The sequence below is a fragment of the Nycticebus coucang genome, chromosome 10 (assembly GCF_027406575.1).
Source record: "Nycticebus coucang isolate mNycCou1 chromosome 10, mNycCou1.pri, whole genome shotgun sequence".
NCBI lineage: Eukaryota > Metazoa > Chordata > Mammalia > Primates > Lorisidae > Nycticebus > Nycticebus coucang.
Genome location: NC_069789.1, coordinates 125,765,594 through 125,787,714, shown reverse-complemented (window position 1 = coordinate 125,787,714; position 22,121 = coordinate 125,765,594). Strand labels below are relative to the sequence as shown.

General features: G+C 39.6%; 1 protein-coding gene across 2 annotated transcripts; it reads left to right on the top strand.

Annotated features, from left to right (window-relative positions):
* Positions 1 to 1,516: 1,516 nt before the first annotated feature.
* LOC128595910 (zinc finger protein 570) lies at positions 1,517 to 20,874 on the top strand. 2 transcript variants are annotated; one of them, XM_053605088.1, is made up of 5 exons: positions 1,517 to 1,742; positions 2,519 to 2,602; positions 10,165 to 10,291; positions 10,610 to 10,705; positions 19,409 to 20,874. In XM_053605088.1, exons 2-5 carry the CDS (start codon positions 2,570 to 2,572, stop codon positions 20,764 to 20,766), a joined length of 1,614 nt encoding a protein of 537 aa, XP_053461063.1. In that variant the 5' UTR covers positions 1,517 to 1,742; positions 2,519 to 2,569; the 3' UTR covers positions 20,767 to 20,874. The 2 variants fall into 2 exon arrangements, with proteins under 2 accessions (XP_053461063.1, XP_053461062.1); XM_053605087.1 differs by having other exon boundaries at positions 2,389 to 2,602.
* The last annotated feature ends 1,247 nt before the right edge of the window (positions 20,875 to 22,121 follow it).

Sequence of the window (22,121 nt, the reverse complement as noted above, 5' to 3'; positions counted from 1 at the left end):
CGGACCCTTATTCCCGCGAGACCAGCACTCTGACCTTGCCTAACATTCATCTACTTTGTACGGAGGTGAGCTCTTACTTAAAAACTTTCTGCACTTCTTTCCTCCCCCCACCTCTTTTCGCGCTCTTACGTATTTTTATATGATCTCTCAACTCCTTTTACCAGCACGCGGAGGCTGAATTTCCTTCTCCCCGTCTTACCCACTGGTCCCTACTGTGGGCCCAGGTCCCTTCCTCTGGTTGAGGTCAAGTACAGAGATACTGCCCTCTTTTGACAGAAGCCATAAGTGGAGAGTTCAGGTAATCTCCCACCGCCTGTCCCGCCAACCCTACTGTGGGTTTGGATTGTTTTCAGTAATTATGTCCAGTGAACCAAGTTCACTCATCTAGGCCAGGCGTCCTCAAACTTTTTAAACAGGGGGCCCATTCACTGTCCCTCAGACCTTTGGAGGGCCAGCCTATAGTTAAAAAAAACAAACAAACTATTAACAAATTCCTATGCACACTGCACATATCTTATTTTGAAGTAAAAAACAAAACAGGAACAAATACAATTCACACCGCCTCATGTGGCCCGCGGGCCGCAGTTTGAGGACCCCTGATAGGCTATTCCTGGAGGCCTAGATTCGGCTGGCAACCAAAGGCAGAGGGCGCCCTCTCCGGTTGCAGTCTTGGTCGTTTTATTGTAGTCCTGGTTGTGCAATTGGTCCTTAAATTCCCTTTATTTTCTGCGAACAGTCTTCTGGTGTTAACTTTAATCTCATTTGCTTTCTTTCTCCAATTTTTACTATGAGCACCACTCAGTCACGGATTCCCTCTTCTTCACCTCTAAGCTATCTTTTAACTAACCTCAAACCTCTACGTCTTTACCCTGACCTCAAACCTAAACGCTTCATTTATCTATGTAATACTGCTTGGCCTACTTACAAACTTGACAATGGTTCACACTGACCTAAACATGGCTCCTTAGATATCTCAATTCTCACTAATCTCAAAACTTACTGTCACAAATTAGCCAAATGATCGGAGATTCCTTACATCCATGCATTCCTCACACCCCGAAATATTCCTTCCCTGTGTTCATTCTGTGAACCCTCTCAAATTTTCCTTCCACGAATACCTCCACATTTTTCAAACTCCCTCTACCTGCCTGCCTCCGCCAACTTTTCTCGGCCGTCCAGCACAATTGTTGCAGCTCGACGTCCGCCCACGTTGTGTAGACGCGCGCGCACTGGCGCGCTGCACACAGAGTCCTCCACCCGCCCGCCGCTAACCCGCGCCTGCGAGCTGCGGGCGGTGGCTGCTGAGGGAGGTAGCGGGCCCAGCGCTTGTGCCTGCGCAATTCAATCCGAGACACTAGTGATGCCGGGCCCAGTCCCTGGGGCCGACCCAGGCTCAGAACTGAGTGGAATCGAGACTTTCCCGCTCCGCTTTGGAAGGCCTGGCAGAGGCTGGACGTGGACGGACTCGCAGCGGACTGGGAAGCACTAGGCACCCAGAGCGGGGCTGCACCGGGGCTGCACCGGAGCTGCGGGACCCTGTGGCGCTGCGGCCTTTTCTACGGACTACGTTTCCCAGTGGCCCCCGCGGGAACTGGCCCGGCGGCCCCTTTGTGTCCTCCGGCCGCCGAGGCAGCTGAGGCGCTTCTTCCCCGGCGCTGGGGCTGGGTTCCATCCAACGCTTAGGGTAGCGGGTGAGGCCCGAGAGCAAATTCCCCGGATCTTTTTGCGGTTCAGTTCTGCAGGTAAGTAGTGGGCTGAACAGTGGCCTAAGGGGTTCTCCAAGTCCAGTGCCACGGCCCTCTGTGTGACTATACGTGTGAGACATGGTTGGTACCTCCATGAGACTGTCACCCGATGTGCAGTCCATGTCGTATCTGTGTGACTGTGGGTGCAAGTGAGTCAGTGGTACCAAAGAGTGTGGGACTGAGTGAACGGGTATCCGCTGCCTCCGTTGTGCCAGGACCTACGGCCTCTTGGTGGCTGAGATGTGAGTGAGCTTGTCGGTTGTGGTACCCTAGTGTTTGAAGATTAAGAGTTTGGGAAAAAGTGTCCATACCTATGCCATCTAACCGTGGCGAATGTAAGACGGCTATTGGCAGTGGGTGTATGTGGGGACTGAGTGAGATTGTGTGCCAGTCAGTATCTCTTAAAGCTAGCCAAATGCTGTCATTGTGCCACCAAGTTTCAGAGTCTCTCTGATCTATTGAAGAGGAGACGGAGTGTGGAGGCAGGCAGACCTTTAGTTGATCTTGGTGCTCTTATTTATTACTTGTGTATCTTTAAGTTAATGCTTACGTTCCTCCGAGTCTTTGTGAGAGCTAGAAAATCTATTAAAAGTAATAAAGAATTGATTTAAACGTGAATTCAATTGTGTGCAAACATTCCTAGGTCTCCATTATCTTCTCTCTATCGGAGGGAAGATAGCAACATGGGGAAAAAGAAGCCTAAAAAGTTTAGACTGGTGACTCTGGATGCTGCAAGGAAAGCCTAGTTTCTCACGTTCTCTTCCCTGTCTCAGTCATCTGAGGACACTGCCATTTCCCAAGAGAAGAGCCAGGAGGAAGAAAGAATGGCTGTTGGACTTCTTAAGACCATGTACCAGGTATGTTGGTGTTCTCTCTCCTAAATACTTCCTACTTTTTCAAAATAAGCAAACATTAGCTTCCCTTCTGCTGAAATTTCTGGGTGATATATTATGTCACTTCTCAAAACTATCTAATAGGATTTCCAACTCATCCAAGATAAATGCATAAGTCTAGCAGGGTTCCACAAAATCTGGTCCTTATCTTTTTGACGCCGTCTGATTTTTCTCACCCTATCTGCAACTAACTCAGTTTCAGCCACATTAGTTTGCTTCAAATGAGTTGAATAGTATATATATATATATATGTATATATATATATATATGTACATATATATATATGTATGTATGTATGTATGTATGTATTTCTGAGACAGAGTTTCACTGTGTTGTCCCAGGCTGGAGTGCCTTGGTGTCACAGCTCACAACTTCAGACTCCTAGGCTAGAGTGATCCTCTTGTCTTGGCCTCCCCAGTAAATGGTAGTAGGAGAGCCTACCACAATACCCAGGTAGTTTTCAGAGCTATAACAAGAACTTTCTGGGGTCATTTTTAGTAGCCTTATAACTCCCTGAAAATTTTGTTTAATTAATTAATTTATATTTTTATTTAAGTTTCATTTGACGGTACAAAGAAATAGGTTACAATGTTTGCATTTGTTAGGTGGAGTCCCTCTTATTATTGTGTCCCACCCCCAAGAGGTATGCCATACACCCTAACATTGTGACTATTAAGTGGGAGTAAACCCATCTCCCTCTGTCTTCCCCTCTCCCTGCTCCTCATTACCCTTCCCCCACCTTGAATTGATTGAGTTTTTCTCTTATGTATTAGATCATCTACTGGTTTAATATTAGTATTGAATATTTTGGATACTTGCTTCTCCATTCTTATGATACTTTACTAAGAAGAATGTGTTTCAACTCCATTCAGGTTAATACAAAAGATGTAAAGTCTCCATTTTTTTTTTTTTTAATAGAGTCTCATTTTTGTCATCCTCAGTAGAGTGCAGTGGCGTCACAGCTCATAGCAACCTCCAACTCTTGGGCTTAGGCAATTCTCTTGCCTCAGCCTCCCGAGTAGCTGGGACTACAGGTGCCCGGCTCAACACCCAGCAATTTTTTGTTGTTGTTGCTGCAGTTTGGCTGGGGCCAGGTTCAAACCTGCCACCCTTGGTATATGAGGCCGGTGCCTTACTCACTGAGTCACAGGTGCCGCCCCATCTTTTTGATTTTATTTATTTATTTTTTTAAATAGAGTGTCATTTTGTCACCCTCTGTAGAGTGCTTAGTGTCATAGCTCACAGCAACGTCAAACTTCAAGCTCAAGTGATTCTCTTACCTCAGCTTCCCAAGTAACTGAGACTATAGGCACCTGCCACAACACCCAGCTATTTTTTTTAGAGATGGGGTCTTGCTCTAGCTCGGGCTGGTCTCAAACCTGTGAGCTCAGGCAATCCACCTGCCTCAACCTTCCAGAGTGCCAGGATTATAGGTGTGAGCCATCATGGCTGCAGTCTCCATCTTTTTTAATGGCTGAATAGTATTTCATGGTATACATACACCACAGCTTGTTAATCCATTTCTGGGTTGGTGGGCATTTAGGTTGTTTCCACATTTTAACAACTGTAAATTGAGCTGTGATAAACAATCTAGTGCAGATGTCCTTATGATAAAATGATTTTTTTTCTTCTGGGTAGATGCCTAGTAATGGGACTGCAGGATCAAACAGGAGGTCTAATTTGAGTTGTTTGAGGATTCTCCTACTTCTTTCCAAAGAAGTTGCATTCGTTTGCAGTCTCACCAACAGTGTAAAAGTGTTCCCTTCTGACTATATCCACACCACCTTCTACAGCTTTGAGACTTTGTGATGTGGGCTACTCTCACTGGCGTTAGGTGATATTTTAGGATAGTTTTTATTTGCATTTCTTTGATGATTAGGGATGATGAACATTTTTTCAAATGTTTGTTAGCCATTTGTCTGTCTTTCTCTGAGAAGGTTCTGTTCTTATCTCTTGCCCAGTGGTAGATGGAATTGTTTGTTTTTTTTTTTGCTGATTAATTTCAGTTCTGTGTACATTCTAGTTTTCAACTCTTTGTTAGATTCATCCCATGCAAATGTATTTTCCCATTCTGAAAGTTGTCTTTTTGCTTTAATTCTTGTGTTCTCACTTGTGCAGAAGCTTTTCAGCTTAATTAAGTCCCATTTGTTTATTTTTGATGTTGTGATTGCCACTAAGTCTTCCTCATAAAATCTTTCCCCAGTCCGACATCATCAAGAATTTTTCCCACACTTTCTTCTAAGATTTTTATCATTTAGTGTCTTAGATTTAAATCTTTTATCCATCTTGTAGTCAACTTTTGTAAGTAGTGAAAGGTGTGGGTCCAATTTCAGTCTTTTACGTGTGGTTATTCCATTCTCCCAGCACCATTTGTTGAATAGGGATTCTTTTCCCTACTGTATGCTTTTGTTTGGTTTATCAAAAATCAGATGGCAATAAGGACTGGTTTGATCTCTTGGTTTTCTATTCTGTTTCCATATGCCTATATCTCAATTTTTGTACCAATACCATACTGTTTTGATTACTGTGGACTTGTCATACAACTTGAAGTCTGGTAGAGTGATGCCTCCAACTTTGGTTTTATTACTAAGAAATGCCTTGGCTATATGGGGTTTTTTTGTTTCCATACAAAATGAAGTACTACAAATATTATTTTTTCCAGTTCTTCAAAGTATGATGTTGATTTATTTTATTAACTCATATCTGTATATATTAATACAGTCATTGGGTACAATGTGCTGGTTTTATATGAAATATTTTCATCGAACTGGTTAACATAGCCTTCACTGCATTTTCTCAGTTATTGTGTTAAGACATTTATATTCTACACTTAGTAAATTTCACATGTACCCTTGTAAGATGCACCGTAGGTGTGGTCCCACCAATTACCCTCCCTGCACCCATTGCCTCCTACCCATTCTTCCCCCTCCCCTCCCTCTCCCCTTTTTCCTTCTTCTTGGGCTATAATATGAAAGCAATAAATTGGTTTCTTAGTAGGGCTGAGCACGTTTGTTACTTTTCTTTCATTCTTGAGATACTTTGCTAAGAAGAATATGTTCCAGCTCCATCCATGTAAACATGAAAGAGGTAAAGTCTCCATCTTTCTTTAAGGCTGCATAATATTCCATGATGTACATATACCACAATTTATTAATCCATTTGTGGGTCGATGGGCACTTGGGCTTCTTCCATGACTTAGCAATTATGAATTGGGCTGCAATAAACATTCTGGTACAAATATCTTTGTTATGATGTGATTTTTTTGGTCTTCTGGATATATACCTAGTAGAGGAATTGTAGGATCGAATGGCAGGTCTATTTTTAGACCCCTGCGTGTTCTCCAAACATTTTTCCAAAAGGAACGTATTAGTTTGCATTCCCACCAGCAGTGTTAAAGTGTTCCCTTTTCTCCACATCCACCCCAACGTCTCTGGTTTTGAGATTTTGTGATGTGGGCTAATCTTACTGGAGTTAGATGATATCTCAAAGTAGTTTTGATTTGCATTTCTCTGATGATTACGGATGATGAGCATTTTTTCATGTCTGTAGGCCATGCACCTGTCTTCTTCAGAGAAGTTTCTCTTCAAGTCCCTTGCCTGATGTTGGTATTTTAATGGGAATTGCATCGAATCTGTAGATTGCTTTGGGTAGGATAGGTATTTATTTTTTATTTTTTATTTTTTTGTAGAGACAGAGTCTCACTTTATGGCCCTCGGTAGAGTGCCGTGGCGTCACACAGCTCACAGCAACCTCCAACTCCTGGGCTTAAGCGATTCTCTTGCCTCAGCCTCCCGAGTAGCTGGGACTACAGGAGCCCGCCACAACGCCCAGCTATTTTTTGGTTGCAGTTCAGCCAGGGTGGGGTTTGAACCCGCCACCCTCGGTATATGGGGCCGGCGCCTTACCGACTGAGCCACAGGCCCCGCCCGTAGGATAGGTATTTTAACAATGCTGATTCTTTACAGCCAAGAGCATGGTGTGTTCTTTCATTTGTTAATGGCTTCAGCTGTTTCTTTTCTTAGGGTTTCATAATTTTCTTTGTGGAGATCCCTCACCTCTTTTGTTAGGTATATTCTGAAGTATTTCATTTTCTTTGAAGCTACTGTGAAGGGAATTGTGTCCTTGATTTGCTTCTCAACTTGGCTGTTATTGGGATATACAAAGGCTACTGATTTGTGGACATTGATTTTATACCCTGAGATGTTACTGTATTTCTTGATTACTTCCAAGAGTTTTATGCCTGAGTCCCTGGAATTTTCTTTCTTTTTTTTTTAATTGTTTTTTGAGACAGAGTCTCCCTACATTGCTCTTGGTAGAATGCCATGGCATCACAGCTCACAACAACCTCAAACTCTTGGACTTAAGCGATTCTCTTGCCTCAGCCTCCCAAGTAGCTAGGACTACAGGCGCCCCCCCCCCATAACATCCAGCTAAGAGTTTCCTAAGTATAAGATCATATCATTAGTAAAGAGCAAGAATTTGACCTCTTCTGCCCCCGTTTGGATGCCCTTTATATCCTTCTTTTGCCTGATTGCTCTGGATAGAACTTCCAGTACTATGTTGAATAGTATTAGTGGTGTGGACATCCTTGTCTGATTCCAGTTCTAAGGGGAAAAGCTTTCAGTTTTACTCCATTCTGTATGATATTAGCTGTGGGTTTGTCATACATGGCTTCAATCAGCTTAAGAAATGTGCCACTTATGCCTATTTTCTTTTTTTTTTTTTTTGTAGAGACAGAGTCTCACCTTATCGCCCTCGGTAGAGTGTCGTGGCGTCACACAGCTCACAGCAACCTCCAAATCCTTGGGCTTAGGCGATTCTCTTGACTCAGCCTCCCAAGTAGCTGGGACTACAGGTGCCCTCCACAACGCCCGGCTATTTTTTTGTTGTTGTTGTTGCAGTTCGGCCGAGGCTGGGTTTGAACCCGCCACCCTCGGCATATGGGGCTGGCGCCCTACCCTCTGACCCACAGGCGCCGCCCCTATGCCTATTTCTTAATTGTTCTTTTTAGAAATGGATGCTGAATTTTGTGAAATGATTTTCATGCATCTATTGAGAGGATCAGTTGTCTTTGCTTCTATTGATATGGTGAATTACATTTATAGATTTGCATATGTTATACCACACGTGCATCCCTGGGATGACCTATAATTTTTTTGTTTTTTTTTTTGAGACAGAGTCTCCCTTTGTTACCCTTGGTAGAGTGCTGTAGTGTCACAGCTCACAGCAACCTCAAACTCTTGGGCTCAAGTGATTCTCCTGCCTCAGCCTCCTGAGTAGGTGGGACTATAGGCACCTACCACAATACCTGGCTATTTTTAGAGACGAGGTCTCACTCTGCCTCAGGCTGGTCTTGAACCTGTCTGTGAGCTCAGGGCAGTCAACACTTGCCTCAGCCTCCCAGAGTTCTGCGATTACAGGTGTGAGCCACCACTGCACCTAGCCTGACGTATAATTTTTATAATGTGTACCTGCAATTGATTAGTCAAGATTTTATTAAGTATTTTTGTGTAGATATTTGTTAGTGAAATTAGTCTGTAGTTCTCCTTTTTAATTGGGTGCTTTCCTGGTTATGGAATCAGGGTGAAGTTTGCTTCATAGAATGTGCTGGGGAAGGTTCCTTCCTTCTCAGTGTTTTAGAATAGGTTCTGCAGTATAGGTACAAGCTCATCTTTAAAGGTTTGATAGAATTCTAGTGTGAAGCTATCTGGTCCAGGGCTTTTTGTTGGAAGCTTTTTTATTGTTTTTCTTTTCTTTTCTTTTCTTTTTTTTTGTAGAGACAGAGTCTCACTGTACCGCCCTCGGGTAGAGTGCCATGAGGTTACACGGCTCACTGCAACCTCTAACTTCTTGGGCTTACGCGATTCTCTTGCCTCAGCCTCCCAAGCAGCTGGGACTACAGGCGCCTGCCACAACACCTGGCTATTTTTTTGTTGAGGTTTGGCTGGGGCTGGGTTTGAACCCGCCACCCTTGGCATATGGGGCCGGCGCCCTACTCACTGAGCCATTTCAATCTCAGGGCTTGATATCAGTCTATTCAAGAAATCTATTTCTTCCTGGTTAAGTTTAGGGCAGTGGTTCCCAACCTTCCTAATGCCACAGCCCTTTAATACAGTTCCTGTGGGTCACGACATTAGGAACTGTATTAAAGGGCTGTGGCATTAGGAAGGTTGAGAACCACTGGTCTAGGGAGATGGTGTGATTCCAGGTATTGGTCCATTTCTTCCACATTGTCAAATTTCTGGGCATAGAGTTTTTTGTAGTAGTCAGAATAATCTCTTGTATCTCTGTGGTATCAGTTGTTATCTCCCCCTTTTTGTTTCTGATTAAGGTTATTAAAGATTTTACTTTTCTGTTACTAGTTAATCTGGCCAGTGGTTTATTGATTTTTTAATTTTATTTATCCTTTTGAAGAACTAACTTTTTGTTTCATTAATTTTCTGAATGATTCTTTTGTTTTCAATTTCATTTATTTCTGATTATTTCTTTTCTGCTAGGTTTGGGATTGGATTGCTTTTTCTTTTCCATTTCTTTAAGATGATTTATTAGGTTGTTGATGTGCTCTCTGTTTTTTGGATCTAGTGTGATAAATTTCCCTCTTAGGACTGCTTTTTCAGTATCCCACAAGTTTTGGTGGCTTATGTCTTCATTGTTGTTGTGCTCAAGGAATGTTCATGATTTCCTCCTTTATGTCTTCCTTGACCCAACTATCATTCAGCATAAAGTTGTTTTGTTTCCATGCCTTTTTGGTCTGAAAATAAACAAGGTGTAATTTCAATTCTTTTGATTTTTTTTGTGTCCTAGGATGTGATCTATTTTGGAGAAAGTTCTGTAGGCTGAAAAGAAGACTATACATTCCTTAGCTTTGGGATGGTGTGTTCTGTATATTCTATTAAGCCCATTTCTTCTAGGACGTCTCATTTAAGTCCCTTGTATCTTTGTTTAGTTTCTGTTATAGGCTATGTCCACTCCTGTAAAAGGGGTGTTAAAGTCCTGAGCTAATTGCTCAGACTAATTAAGGTCTGTTTCATAAATCTGGGAACATTTATGTTGGGTGCATAAGTATTTAGAATTGAAATGCTCTCTTGATTGGTATGAAGTGACCTAACTATCTAAAATTTTTTCAAACCATTCATTCATTATTTCCATTTAATCAGTGGATATTTGAATGCCTCATGGTGCCAGATACTGTTCTGTAACTCTGGATATTGAAGTGGCTAAATCAAAAACATTCTGCCTTCATGGACCTTACATATTAGTTAAGGAGGGTGGGATGGGGAATAAAAACCAAAATAATTAAGTGCTGTGAAGAAAAATACTCATAAAGTAGGGTTAGGAGAATACAGAAAAGGGGTAAGAGCATTGGTATTTTATACAAAATGATTGAGAAGTACAAAGGCCCTGAGGGTAACATGGTGAGGTATTTGAGGATCTAATATCAGAGAGAGTCAAGTATCCTAAGACAGAATAAATGAGATGAGTATGGTAAGGGATGAGATTATTTCATTTCATTTATTTCATTTCAGGAGTTGGTGACCTTTAGAGATGTGGCTGTAGACTTCTCTCAAGAGGAATGGGATTGTCTGAATTCTTCTCAAAAGCATCTATATAGTAATGTGATGTTGGAGAACTATAGGATCTTGGTCTCACTGGGTAAGGATCTCTTACAAAAGTAAGCTTCTACTCATTAGGTGCTCTTTGCTACCACCATTGTGAAATTTTGGATAGCATCTGCAAACCATGACTGCTGCCTGTGCCAAACAAATGGTTTAATATTTATTGAGTTGACAGTAGACAATTCTATTATTGACATGTGTCTGAAGCTTCACCTTCCCTATCTTTCTAATATATGTACTTTACAAATTTTTCTTTGGCTTCCTGTAAGCTCCATCTTCCCTGATGATCTGAGGATTTATGTGAGTTCTGGGATGTCCACAACATGACCAAATTATACTTCTTTTTTATATGCAGGACTTTGCTTTTCTAAGCCAAGTGTGATATTATTGTTGGAACAAGGAAAAGAGCCCTGGATGATGAAGAGAGAGCTGACAAAAGGCTTGTACTCAGGTTAGTGAAGAGGAATAGGCAAGTAAAAACCATTTTAGGGTTACTGCTCATCCTGATTCAAAGGTATCACCTCTTCACTCTTCTCTGTGGGCACATTTTTGTCAAATGTTCTAGGTCTTAATAGAAACTTGAAGACTTTTAGAGTCTTGTAGATAGTTATTCTTAACTATCTCTCTTCTTACACTTTGCCCTTTCCTTTCTAATAATTCATTTATCTGTCTCTGAGTTCTATTCCCTCTGTTTCATAAACCTAATTTTTTAAAAATCCTTTCCTAGTCTTTTAAACTTTTGAGCTCTACAGACATCTGTAAATGAAGTAGCAGGTTGAAATTGTGATACTTATATGCAGAAAGATGTTAAAAAAGTTATTTATTTTTTTTGAGACAGAGTCTTACTCTGTCACACTAGCTCAGTGGTTCTCAACCTTCCTAATGCTGCAACCCTTTAATATAGTTCCTGTGGGTTGTGCCCACAGGTTGAGAACCACTGCCCTAGATAGAGTTCTGTGGCATCATAGCTCACAGCAACCTCAAATTCTTGGCCTTGAGCAATCCTCTTACCTCAGCCTACCCAGTAGCTGGGATTATAAGCATGTGCCACCACATCTGGCTAATATTTTTATTTTTAGTAGAGACAGGGTGTCACTCTCCGTCAGGCTTGTCTAGAACTCCTGAGCTCAAGCAATCTGCCTGCCTCATCTTCCCAGAATGCTAGTATTACAGGCATGAGCCACCACGCCCAGCTTTAGGAAAGTTACTTAATCTCTCTGTGCTTTTGTTTTGTCATCTGAAAAATAAGATAATAACTTTTCAAGTATTTGAAAAGTTCAAGTATTTGAAAGTTAAAGTATTTCAAGCAGTTCTATCTCATAATATGGACTCAATAGCTGATAGCTGCTATTAGTAGTAGTGGTAGACCTCTAAATACCTCATTTTTATTTTAGTGGTCAGTTCATGTATTCTTTCATTCCCTTAGTGAACATTTATTGAATCTGTAGTATAAATAGGGTACTTGAAATACCAGGGTCTTATACTTGTTTTTTCTTTTTTTTAGAGAAAAAGTCTCACTTTGTTGCTCTCGGTAGAGTGCTGTGGCGTCACGGCTCAGCAACCTCCAGGTCTTGGGCTTAGGCAATTCTCTTGCCTCAGCTTCCCAAGTAGCTGGGACTATAGGCACCTGCCACAACGCCCGGCTATTTTTTTCCTGTTGCAGTTTGGCCAGGGCTGGGTTCGAACCCGCCACCCTCAGTATATGGGGCCAGTGCCCTATTCACTTAGCCATAGGCATCACCTAGGATATTATACTTGTATACATATAATCAAACAATTGACAGGATAGCAGCAGAGGTACAACATAGCAATAAATGGCACATCTGATGAGAAAGCTGACATGAAGGAAGCTCAGAGGGTAACTGGGAAGATGCTGGTCTTTAACAAAAACAAAGATTAGCAGCTAGAGGGCATTTAAGGGAGACAGAGTAAGAGTTTTAGCATTGTGGTATGGGTAGATAGTAGGAACCATTAAGGTAAATTGGGCTAATGTTCTGTCATTGTACATATCTCTGTAAACACCGTTCCCCAGCTCACCCACTCCTTCCCATTGCCTCTTCCCAATCTATGTGTTTGTTCTAAGAAAAAATTTTGATGTAGAACTATAGTGGCAAAGAATTATTATTAAATTTTATTAATTTTTACTGTTAAATCATACACAGATACATAAACTTATGTGTAGTTTAAATAATAATAGAACAAAAACCCATTTACTTCTTGGCTTAAGAAGCAGGAAATGGTCAAAGTCTTAAGGGTCCCCGTACAATATGCAACACCTCCCTGTAGCCCACCCTCACCTCCTCACAGGGTAACCATTACCCTACAATGTTTATCATTCCCTACCTTTTGTTTATAGTTGTGAGATTATATGTGTGTGTGTGTATACACATATAAATAAAATGTTTACATATGCATGTTCTCAACTTTTTTATAGATGGAAAGATATTGTACATGTGAATTCTATGACTTTTCTTTTTAACTCAAAATTATGTTCCTGAGGTTTATCCATGTTTATTTTTGTAGCTATGGTTCATTGATTTTTCTTAACCAATAAAATGTCACATTTCATTCCATTGTATAAGCTACAGTTTATCCATTGCTGGTCACTTGAGTTGCACTAGTTTCATGCTGTTGTAAATGTTACTGCTATAAAATATTGACCTAAAGGAAGAAACTGAGGTGCAAAGTATAATTTTAAAGAGTTCACTTGAGCCGAGAACAGTGTCCTAAAGACGCAGACCCAAGGAACCTTCCATATAAGCTCTATTACAACCCCCAAGAGTGCTAATGATTTGACTGATGCTGATAGCCCCTAGGTAGTTGAGGAACAAGCTAGAAACACCAAGGTATGATCAGAAGGTTGGAACTTTCAGCCCTACCCACAACCTCTCGGGAGGAGAGAGGGCTTGAGGTTAAGTTGATCGCTAATGGCTGGGAGCGGTGGCTCACACCTGTAATCCTAGCACTCTGGGAAGCCAAGGTGGGTGGATTACCTGAGCTCAGGAGTTCGAGACCAGCCTGAGCCAGAGTGAGACTTTGTCTCTACTAAAAATAGAAAAACTAGCTGGGTATTGTGTCAGGGGCCTATAGTCCCAGCTACTTGGGAGGCTGAAGCACGAGAATGGCTTGAGCCTACGAGTTTGAGGTTGCTATGAGCTATGTTGCCAAAGAAGTCTACCCAGGATGACAAAATGAGACTGTCTCTAAAAAAAAAAAAAAAAAGAGTTTTGATTGTGGAAAGATTTGAATTTTAGCAAATGTTAAAGCACAATGATTAAATAGTTTTTGTTTTCCATCTGTTAATGTGGTGAATTACATATTACATTTTTTTTTAGAGACAGAGTCTCACTTTATCGCCCTCAATAGAACACTGTGGTGTCACAGTTCACAGCAACCTCCAACTCCTGGGCTTAGGTGATTCTCTTGCCTCAATCTCCCAAGTAGCTGGGACTCTCGCCAGAACGCCCGGCTATTTTTTTGTTGCTGCAATTTGGCCCGCATCCTCAGTATATGGGCCCGGTGCCCTACCCACTGAGCCACAGATGCCACCCCTACATATTACATTTTTAAATGTTGAACCAACACTGCATTCCTAAAATAAACCCATATTTATACCTTTTCCATTTATTGCTAATTGGTATTTGCCAGTATATTTTTGTGGAGGTGTTTTGTGTCTGCATTTATCAATCAGTTCGGCCTTCGATTTTCCCTTTATATACCCTCATCAGATTTTGGAAACAAGGTTATTATCCTTATAAATTTTCTTTTTCTTCTTTAGAAGAATTTGCATAAAATAAAAATTCTTTCTTTTTTTTGAGACAGAGTCTCACTATGTCACCCTCAGTAGAGTGCCATGGCATCACAGCTCACAGCAACCTCAAACTCTTGGGCTGAAGTGATTCTCTTGCCTCAGCCACCAAAGTAGCTAGAACATCAGGTGCCTGCAACAATACTTGGCTAGTTTTGTTGTTGTTGTTGTCATTGTTGTTTGGCAGTTCCTGGCTGGGTTCAAACCTACCAGCTTCAGTGTATGTGGCCGCAGCCCTAGCCACTGAGCTACAGGCACCGAGCCAGAATTTCCTCCCCTTTTAAGGCTGAATAATATTTTGCTGTGTGTTTTTCTGTATCTATATACCACATTTTGTTTATCCATTCATCCAACCATGGACACCTTTGTTGCTTCTGCCTTTTTTTGACTATTGTTAATAATGCAGCTATGAATGTAGATACATAAATATCTCTTTGAATTCCTCTTTTCAGTTCTCTTATATACCTAGAAATGGAATTCCTAAATCATATGGTAATTCTATTTTTAATTTTTTGAGAGTCCATCATACTGTTTTCCATTAGTGGCTACACCATTTTACATTCTCACCAACAACACTAAGTGTTCCACTTTTGTCCGCATCCTCAGCAACACTTATTGCTGTTTCTTTTTTAATTTTGTTTTATAGTAGCCATCCTAATGGGTATGAGGAGGTATCTTGTTGTGGTTTCCCTTCCCATTCAATGATCTTGGCACCCTTGCCCAAAATAATTTGCCTATATATTTTAGAGTTTATTTCTGGACTCTATTCCATTGGTCTGTATTTCTGTCTTTAGACTAGTACCCCATGTTTTGATTACTATTACTTTGTAGTAAATTTTGAAATCAGGAAATGTGAAACTTCTAAATTTCTTCTTTTTCAAGATTGATGTGGCTATTCAGGGTCCCTTGAAATCCTATATGAATTTCAGGATAGATTTTTCTATTTCTGGAAAAAAAAATTTGGGATTTTTGCATTGAATCTGTTGATCTTGACAACAGTATTGACATCTTAATTAAGTCTTTCCACCAATAAACATGGAATGTCTTTCCATTTATTGGTATTTAATCTCTTTTAGCAATATTTTGTAGTTTTCAATTTAATATACAAAATTTGCCTTCTTGGTTAAGTTTATTCATAAGCATTTTTGCTTTTTGATGCTATTGTAAGTAAAATTGTTTTCTTCATTTTCTTGTAGGGTTATTTATTACAGTGTATGAAATACAACTGTCTTTATGTGTCAACTTTGTTTCCTGCTGTTTTATTTATTTTATTCTTATATTAGTTCATTTTTTTGGTGGAATCGTTTTACATATAAAATCTTGGTTTCTTTTATTTTTTTTAGCAATTTGGATGTCTTATTTTTTTTTCTTGCTTCATTCCTCCAGAGCAATGAAATCCTCCTTCAGCTATGACTTCAGTATTTTGTTGAATAGAAGTGACAAAGTGGGCATCCTTGCCTTGTTCTTGATCACAAAGGAAAAAATTTTCATTTTTTTGCCATTGAATGTATCTTTGCTGTGAGTTTTCCATATATGTTTTATATCTTTTATTATGTTGAGGAAGTTTTCTTCTATTCTTAGTTTTTGAGTGTTTTTATCATGAAAGGTTGTTGAATTTTGTCAAATGCCTTTTCTGCTTAAATTGTTCCATTCTATTAATGTGGTGTGTGAAATTATCAGTTTTTGTCTGTTGAATCCATCCTTACATTCCAGGAATGAATCTTTCTTTGTCATTGTGTATAATCCTTTTAATATGCTGTTGAATTCTGTGTGCTGTTATTTTATTGAAGATTTTTGAATATTATCCCAATATTCATAAGGGATATTGGTAGTGTTCTTATTATAATACTTTGGGTTTGGTATCAGGTAATACTGGCCTTGTTAAATGTAATGTTGGCTCTACATTTTTCTTCTTTTTTAATGTTAGTATTTATAGTTATAAATTCACTGCATCAAAATGTTTTATATGTCATGCTTTTATTTTCATTTGTCTTAGTATATTTTGTAATTTCCATTGTGATTTCTTCTTTGAACTATTGGTTAAGAGTGTGTTGTTTAAAAAAAAAATGGTGTAGGCACATGCCTGTGATCCAAGCTCTCTGGGAGTTCAAGGCTGGTGGATTGCCTGAGCTCAGGAGTTGGAGACCAGCCTGAGCTAAAGCTAGACCCCATGTCTAAAAGTAGCTGGGTGTTGTGGCAGGCACCTATACTCCTAGCTACTTAGGAGGCTGAGGCAGGACGATCGCTTCAACCCATGAGCAATGATGCTGCATCACTCTACTGAGGGTGACAAAGTGACACTCTATCTCAAAAAATAAAAAATGTTTATTTTTCACATATTTCTAGTTTCTCTTCTGCCATTGACTTCTAGTTTCATTCCATTGTTATCATATAAGATATGCGGTATCATTTCTATCGTTTTAAATTTTTGAGATTTTTTTGGCTTAACATATGGTCTATAGTAGAGATATTTTTATTTTTTAATGAAGTTTAGGATTGTTTTTTAAAACACTTTTTTTGTTTTGTTTTGTTTTGAGACAGAATCTCACTATTGTTGCCCTTGGTAGAGTGCCGTGCCGTCACAGCTCACAGCAACCTCAAACTTGGGATCAAGCGATTCTCTTGTTTCAGCCTACCAAGTAGCTGGGACTACAGGTACCCGCCACAACGCCCAGCTATTTTTAGAGACAGGCTCTTGCTCTTGCTTAGGCTGGTCTCGAACCCATGAGCTCAGGCTAACCACCCACCTCGACCTCCCAGAGTGCTAGGATTAGAGGCATTAGCCACTGTGCCTGGCCGTTAAATATGTCTTTCTTTCTTTTTTTTTTGAGACAGAGTCTTAGTATGTCGCCCTCAGTAGAGTGTTCTGGCATCACAGCTCACAGCAACCACAGAATTGCTTAAACAGTTCTCTTGCCTCAGCCTCCCAAGTAGCTGAGATTACAGGTGCCCGATCTTTCTTATATTATTTATTTTCTTTATACTTTCTTCCATTGCTTTTTATAATTGATGCTAAAATTGGAAAATGCTACATTCTTTTTTTTTCAAGACAGAGTCTCAGAGTCCCCCTTAGTAGAGTGCCATGGCGTCACAGCCCACAGCAACCCGAACTCTTGGGCTTAAGGGATTCTCTTGCCTCAGCCTCTCAAGTAGCTGCGACGACAGGCACCTGCTACAATGCCTGGCTATTTTTTGGTTGTCGTTGTCGTTGTTTGGCAAGCCTGAGCCAGGCTGCAATCCACCAGGTCTGGTGTATGTGGCTGGTACCCTAGCCTCTGAGCTACAGGCACCGAGCCAGAAAATACTATGTTCTTACTAGATAACAATGTAGAAGTATAATTACTCTACTGCACTACTCTCCCCTATAATTCCTAATTCTGTTATGTGCCTTTAAAATTTATCTAATGATTCATTTGTAGTGTTTTGCCGGGCTACCACAAAGACATAATATTTTTCATGGTTAATGTTATTAGCTGTGTTATTATTATTTTGGTGGAATTTTTTACCTTTAATACCATGTGTGTTATTGTAATAGTATATTTTATTTTATTTTATTTATTTTTTTGAGACAGAGTCTCAAGCTATCCGCCCTAGGTAGAGTGTTGTGGTGTTATAGCTCACAACAACCTCCAACTCTTGGGCTCAAGTGATCCTATTGCCTCAGTTTTTCTATTTTTAATAGAGATGAGATCTCACTTTTTGCTCAGGCTGGTCTTGAACTCATGAACTCAAGCAGTCCACCTTCCTTAGCCTCTCAGAGTGCTAGGATTACAAGCGTAAGCCACCTCACCCAGCCGTGTATTTATTCTGTAAAATAACAATCATTAAACAGGTCATTTTCATTATAACGTTTAGTATCATATGCTATAAGAGTTATCAGCCTTGATTTTTTTTTTTTGTTTACATTTGTTCCTTCTTAATCTCTTTTGCTGATTTCTTCTCTCTTGCCAACTATCTTAATGTTGGAGTGCTCTAGTATTCATTTCTTGTTCTTCTTTTTTTTTAACCTTTGATTCATTCTCTTGGTAATATAGTCTCTTTAAATACTATCCATATGCTCACTGCCCCCAATTTAAAATTTCTAATTTAGACCTCTCTTAAGCTCCATCTGCCTACTCAGTTTCCTCATTTCAAAGTCTAAAGGATACTTTAAATTTAAACTCCTGATCTTTCATACCTTGTTGCCCAAACCTCCTCTACTATTGTTGATGGCTATTTTACTCTTCTACTGCTGAGACCATAAGCTTTAATGGTGTTCTTATTTCATCTCTATCACATTCCACATCCAGTCTTTCAGGATATTCTCCTATATCTACTTATAAAATACTCCTAGGATCAGACCACCTCACTGTGCCTCCACTGCTGTCTCTCTGGTCTGAATCACTGTCATCTCTCACCTAGATTACTGTAGCAATAAATCATATATAACAATTGCTTCTCCCCTTCTTTTCCACCTTCTAGTGTTTTCATAAAGCAGCGATTAGAAATCATTCCTCTACTCAAAGCACTTCAGAGGCTCTCCATCCCACTCAGTCAATGCCAGATTCATTAGAAGGCCTATGAACTTAATCTGATTACCCTTTCCCGCCTGACTTCATCTTCTGCTACTCACTCTTCTCTAACCACATTGGCCTTCTTACCATTCCCTGACACAGTAGATATGCTTTTACTTTGAGGTCTTTAAACTAGTTGTTTTTTTCTGCCAAGAATGCTTTTCTCTCCGAGATCTGAATGACTGATTTCTTCACTTCCTTCATATCTTTGCTTGAATGTTATGTTAGTAACTTATTAATGATCCCCAGCTTTCACTCTGCTAGCACTCCTCATATCCTCCCTTTCCCTGCTTTTCTTTTTTTGGAGTACTTAGTACCTTCTAACAATTATAAAATTTACTTCTTTAGCATTTATTTTCTGTATCTTCAAAGAAAATAATATCCATGAAGGTAAGGACCTATGTTTTATGATATTGAAAGCACCTAGAACAGTATCTGGCACAAGTTAAATATTTTTTCAATGAATGCTCTTGAATGAAGTGTCTATGAAAATGGAGACCATCTTAGTATGTGTATTATTCATACAGGCATAAATATAATTGAGTCCAGCCACATCCATATTTCCTTCTTGCCCTGATACTTACCTTACTGATTTTCTTATAATTTCTTCTCAAATTTCTGTATGACCTTTCAGTTTCAGTTTCTCTTCTTGCACACTTCAAAACTACAAAAGTGTTATTGTGGTTTGTATTTGCTATTGAGTTCACATATTTTACTTTACAAATGTACTTTCATAAATGTACTTTCTGATACTCAATAGAGGAGACATTTTTTTCTTATTACTACTTTTTAGGCTGGGAACCTATAAGTGAGAACGAAGAATTAGCCCCAAAGCAGGACCTTTTGGAAGAACAACAGTCCCAGAAAATAATAGAAAAACTTACAAGCTATAGCCTTGAATACTCCAGTTTGAGAGAAGATTGGAAATATGAGGGCCATTTTGAGAGGCAACCAGGGAATCAGAAGGCATATTTTAAGGAAGAGATAATCACTCATGAAGAAGCCATTATTAATGAAAGACAACAAGACTATAACAAATCCTGGGGAAGTTTTCATCAGAACATTCTGCTGCATACACAACAGATTATCCCCAAAGAGGAGAAAGTACATAAACATGACATACATAAGAAAAGCTTTAAAAAAAATTTAATGGCCATTAAGCCTAAGAGTGTCTGTGCAGAGAAGAAACTTTTAAAATGTAATGACTGTGAAAAGATCTTCAGCCAGAGTTCATCCCTTACTCTTCATCAAAGAATTCATACTGGAGAGAAACCCTATAAATGTGTGGAATGTGGGAAAGCTTTCAGCCAGAGATCAAATCTTGTTCAACATCAGAGGATTCATACCGGAGAGAAACCCTATGAATGTAAAGAATGTAGGAAAGCCTTTAGTCAGAATGCACATCTAGTTCAACATCTGAGAGTTCATACTGGAGAAAAACCTTATGAATGTAAGGTATGTAGGAAAGCATTTAGCCAGTTTGCCTACCTTGCTCAACATCAGAGAGTTCATACTGGAGAGAAACCCTATGAATGTATTGAATGTGGGAAAGCCTTTAGCAATAGATCATCCATTGCTCAACACCAGAGAGTTCATACTGGAGAAAAACCTTATGAATGTAATGTCTGTGGGAAAGCGTTTAGCCTTCGTGCATACCTTACTGTACATCAGAGAATACATACTGGGGAGAGACCCTATGAGTGTAAGGAATGTGGGAAGGCCTTCAGCCAGAATTCACATCTTGCTCAACATCAGAGAATTCATACTGGAGAAAAACCTTATAAATGTCAGGAATGTAGGAAAGCATTTAGCCAGATTGCTTATCTTGCTCAACATCAAAGAGTTCATACTGGAGAGAAACCCTATGAATGTGTTAAATGTGGAAAGGCTTTTAGCAATGACTCATCCCTTACTCAACATCAGAGAGTTCATACTGGAGAAAAACCTTACGAATGTAGTGTTTGTGGAAAGGCTTTTAGTTACTGTGGATCCCTTGCCCAGCATCAGCGGATTCATACTGGAGAGAGACCTTATGAATGTAAGGAATGCAAGAAAACCTTCAGGCAGCATGCACACCTTGCTCATCATCAGAGAATTCACATTGCGGAGTCACTGTCACTACCCAATCCACTCAATCACCAAGTCCTGTAGATCCTATCTTCTAAATATTTCTGGAATTTATGCTCTTCTCTATAGTTAATGTTTCTCCCTAGTCTATGATTCATCTCACTTAAATCAATGATACAGCTTTCTAACAGGTCTTCCTGTATCCATTTTTGCTGCCCTTAAATCCATTTCACACAATGCACTCCAACTGATCTTTATAAAGTATGAGAACATGTTATTATCTCCATTTAAACCTTTTTGGCTTGCTGCTGTTCAGACTAACATCCACAGCTTTTAGAATTGTCGATGAGGCTCTCCAAATGTGGTTCTTATATACCAGTCAGCCTTATTTTATTCCAGTTTCCTTCCCTGGGCACTAGATGCTTCCCAGCACTGAGAGCTAGACTCTGAAGATCAGAGATCTACCACTACTATGGCATTTTGTGACTTTGAGCAACTTACTTGACTTCTCTAAACCTCAGGGTTTTCTTTAATTCTTAAAATAGGGATAATAAAGGATACTGTGCTGTGGACATGTGATTATTAAATGAAAATAGTGTCTGCTGTAGATTGATGCATATTAAATGAGAAATTTGCATGTAAAGTACTTCACATAGTGTGTGAACTATAGCAGATATTCAGTAAATAATAATAGCTAACATGGATAGAGTGCTTGTTATCCACCAGGCCCCGTTCCACATAATCAACATGTATTGACTCATTTACTCCTCTCAGCTAAAACAAGATTTATTGGATAAGGGAAAGCATCCCTTATCAAAATTGGGAAAACCTAAACATTTTAGAACATAAATGGGAGCCTTTGCATTCTAGGTGAGTAATTGACGTAGATGTGGATAGTAGAACTGTAACACTTATTACCAGCATTAGGAAGTTTCTGAAGAGAATGTGAATTTGATAAACCAGTCAAAATAAGGAATGCATAATTCCCTGGGAAGAATGTAGAACTTATATTTAGATCAAGGGAAGATTAGACCATAATTAAATTAAAAAAACCCAATTAACATAGAAATACATAAGGTTCCATAAAAAGGCATCAGACCCACGTAATCATTAGTGAATTCAGATAATTTTGAAAGTATGTCAATTGTTCCATACTACAGAAAAGAATGTAGTTTCTAAGTTTTTTATCCAGTGTTTGTGTAACTGAAATCAAAAGGGATTTGAGGTAGGAAAGCTACAGGTATAGGCTTTCATTCATTCATTCAGTGAATATTGCCAGAGGCCACCAGACACTCAGTGGGTCAATATTCACTGAATGAATGAAAGCCTATATCTAGTATGAGGCAGCAAAACAAGCAATAAAAAACTGCATTCTCATGGAGTTAAAGTCCAGAGGCTGAGAAAGTTAAATTAATAAAATATAAAACAATAGGTTTTCT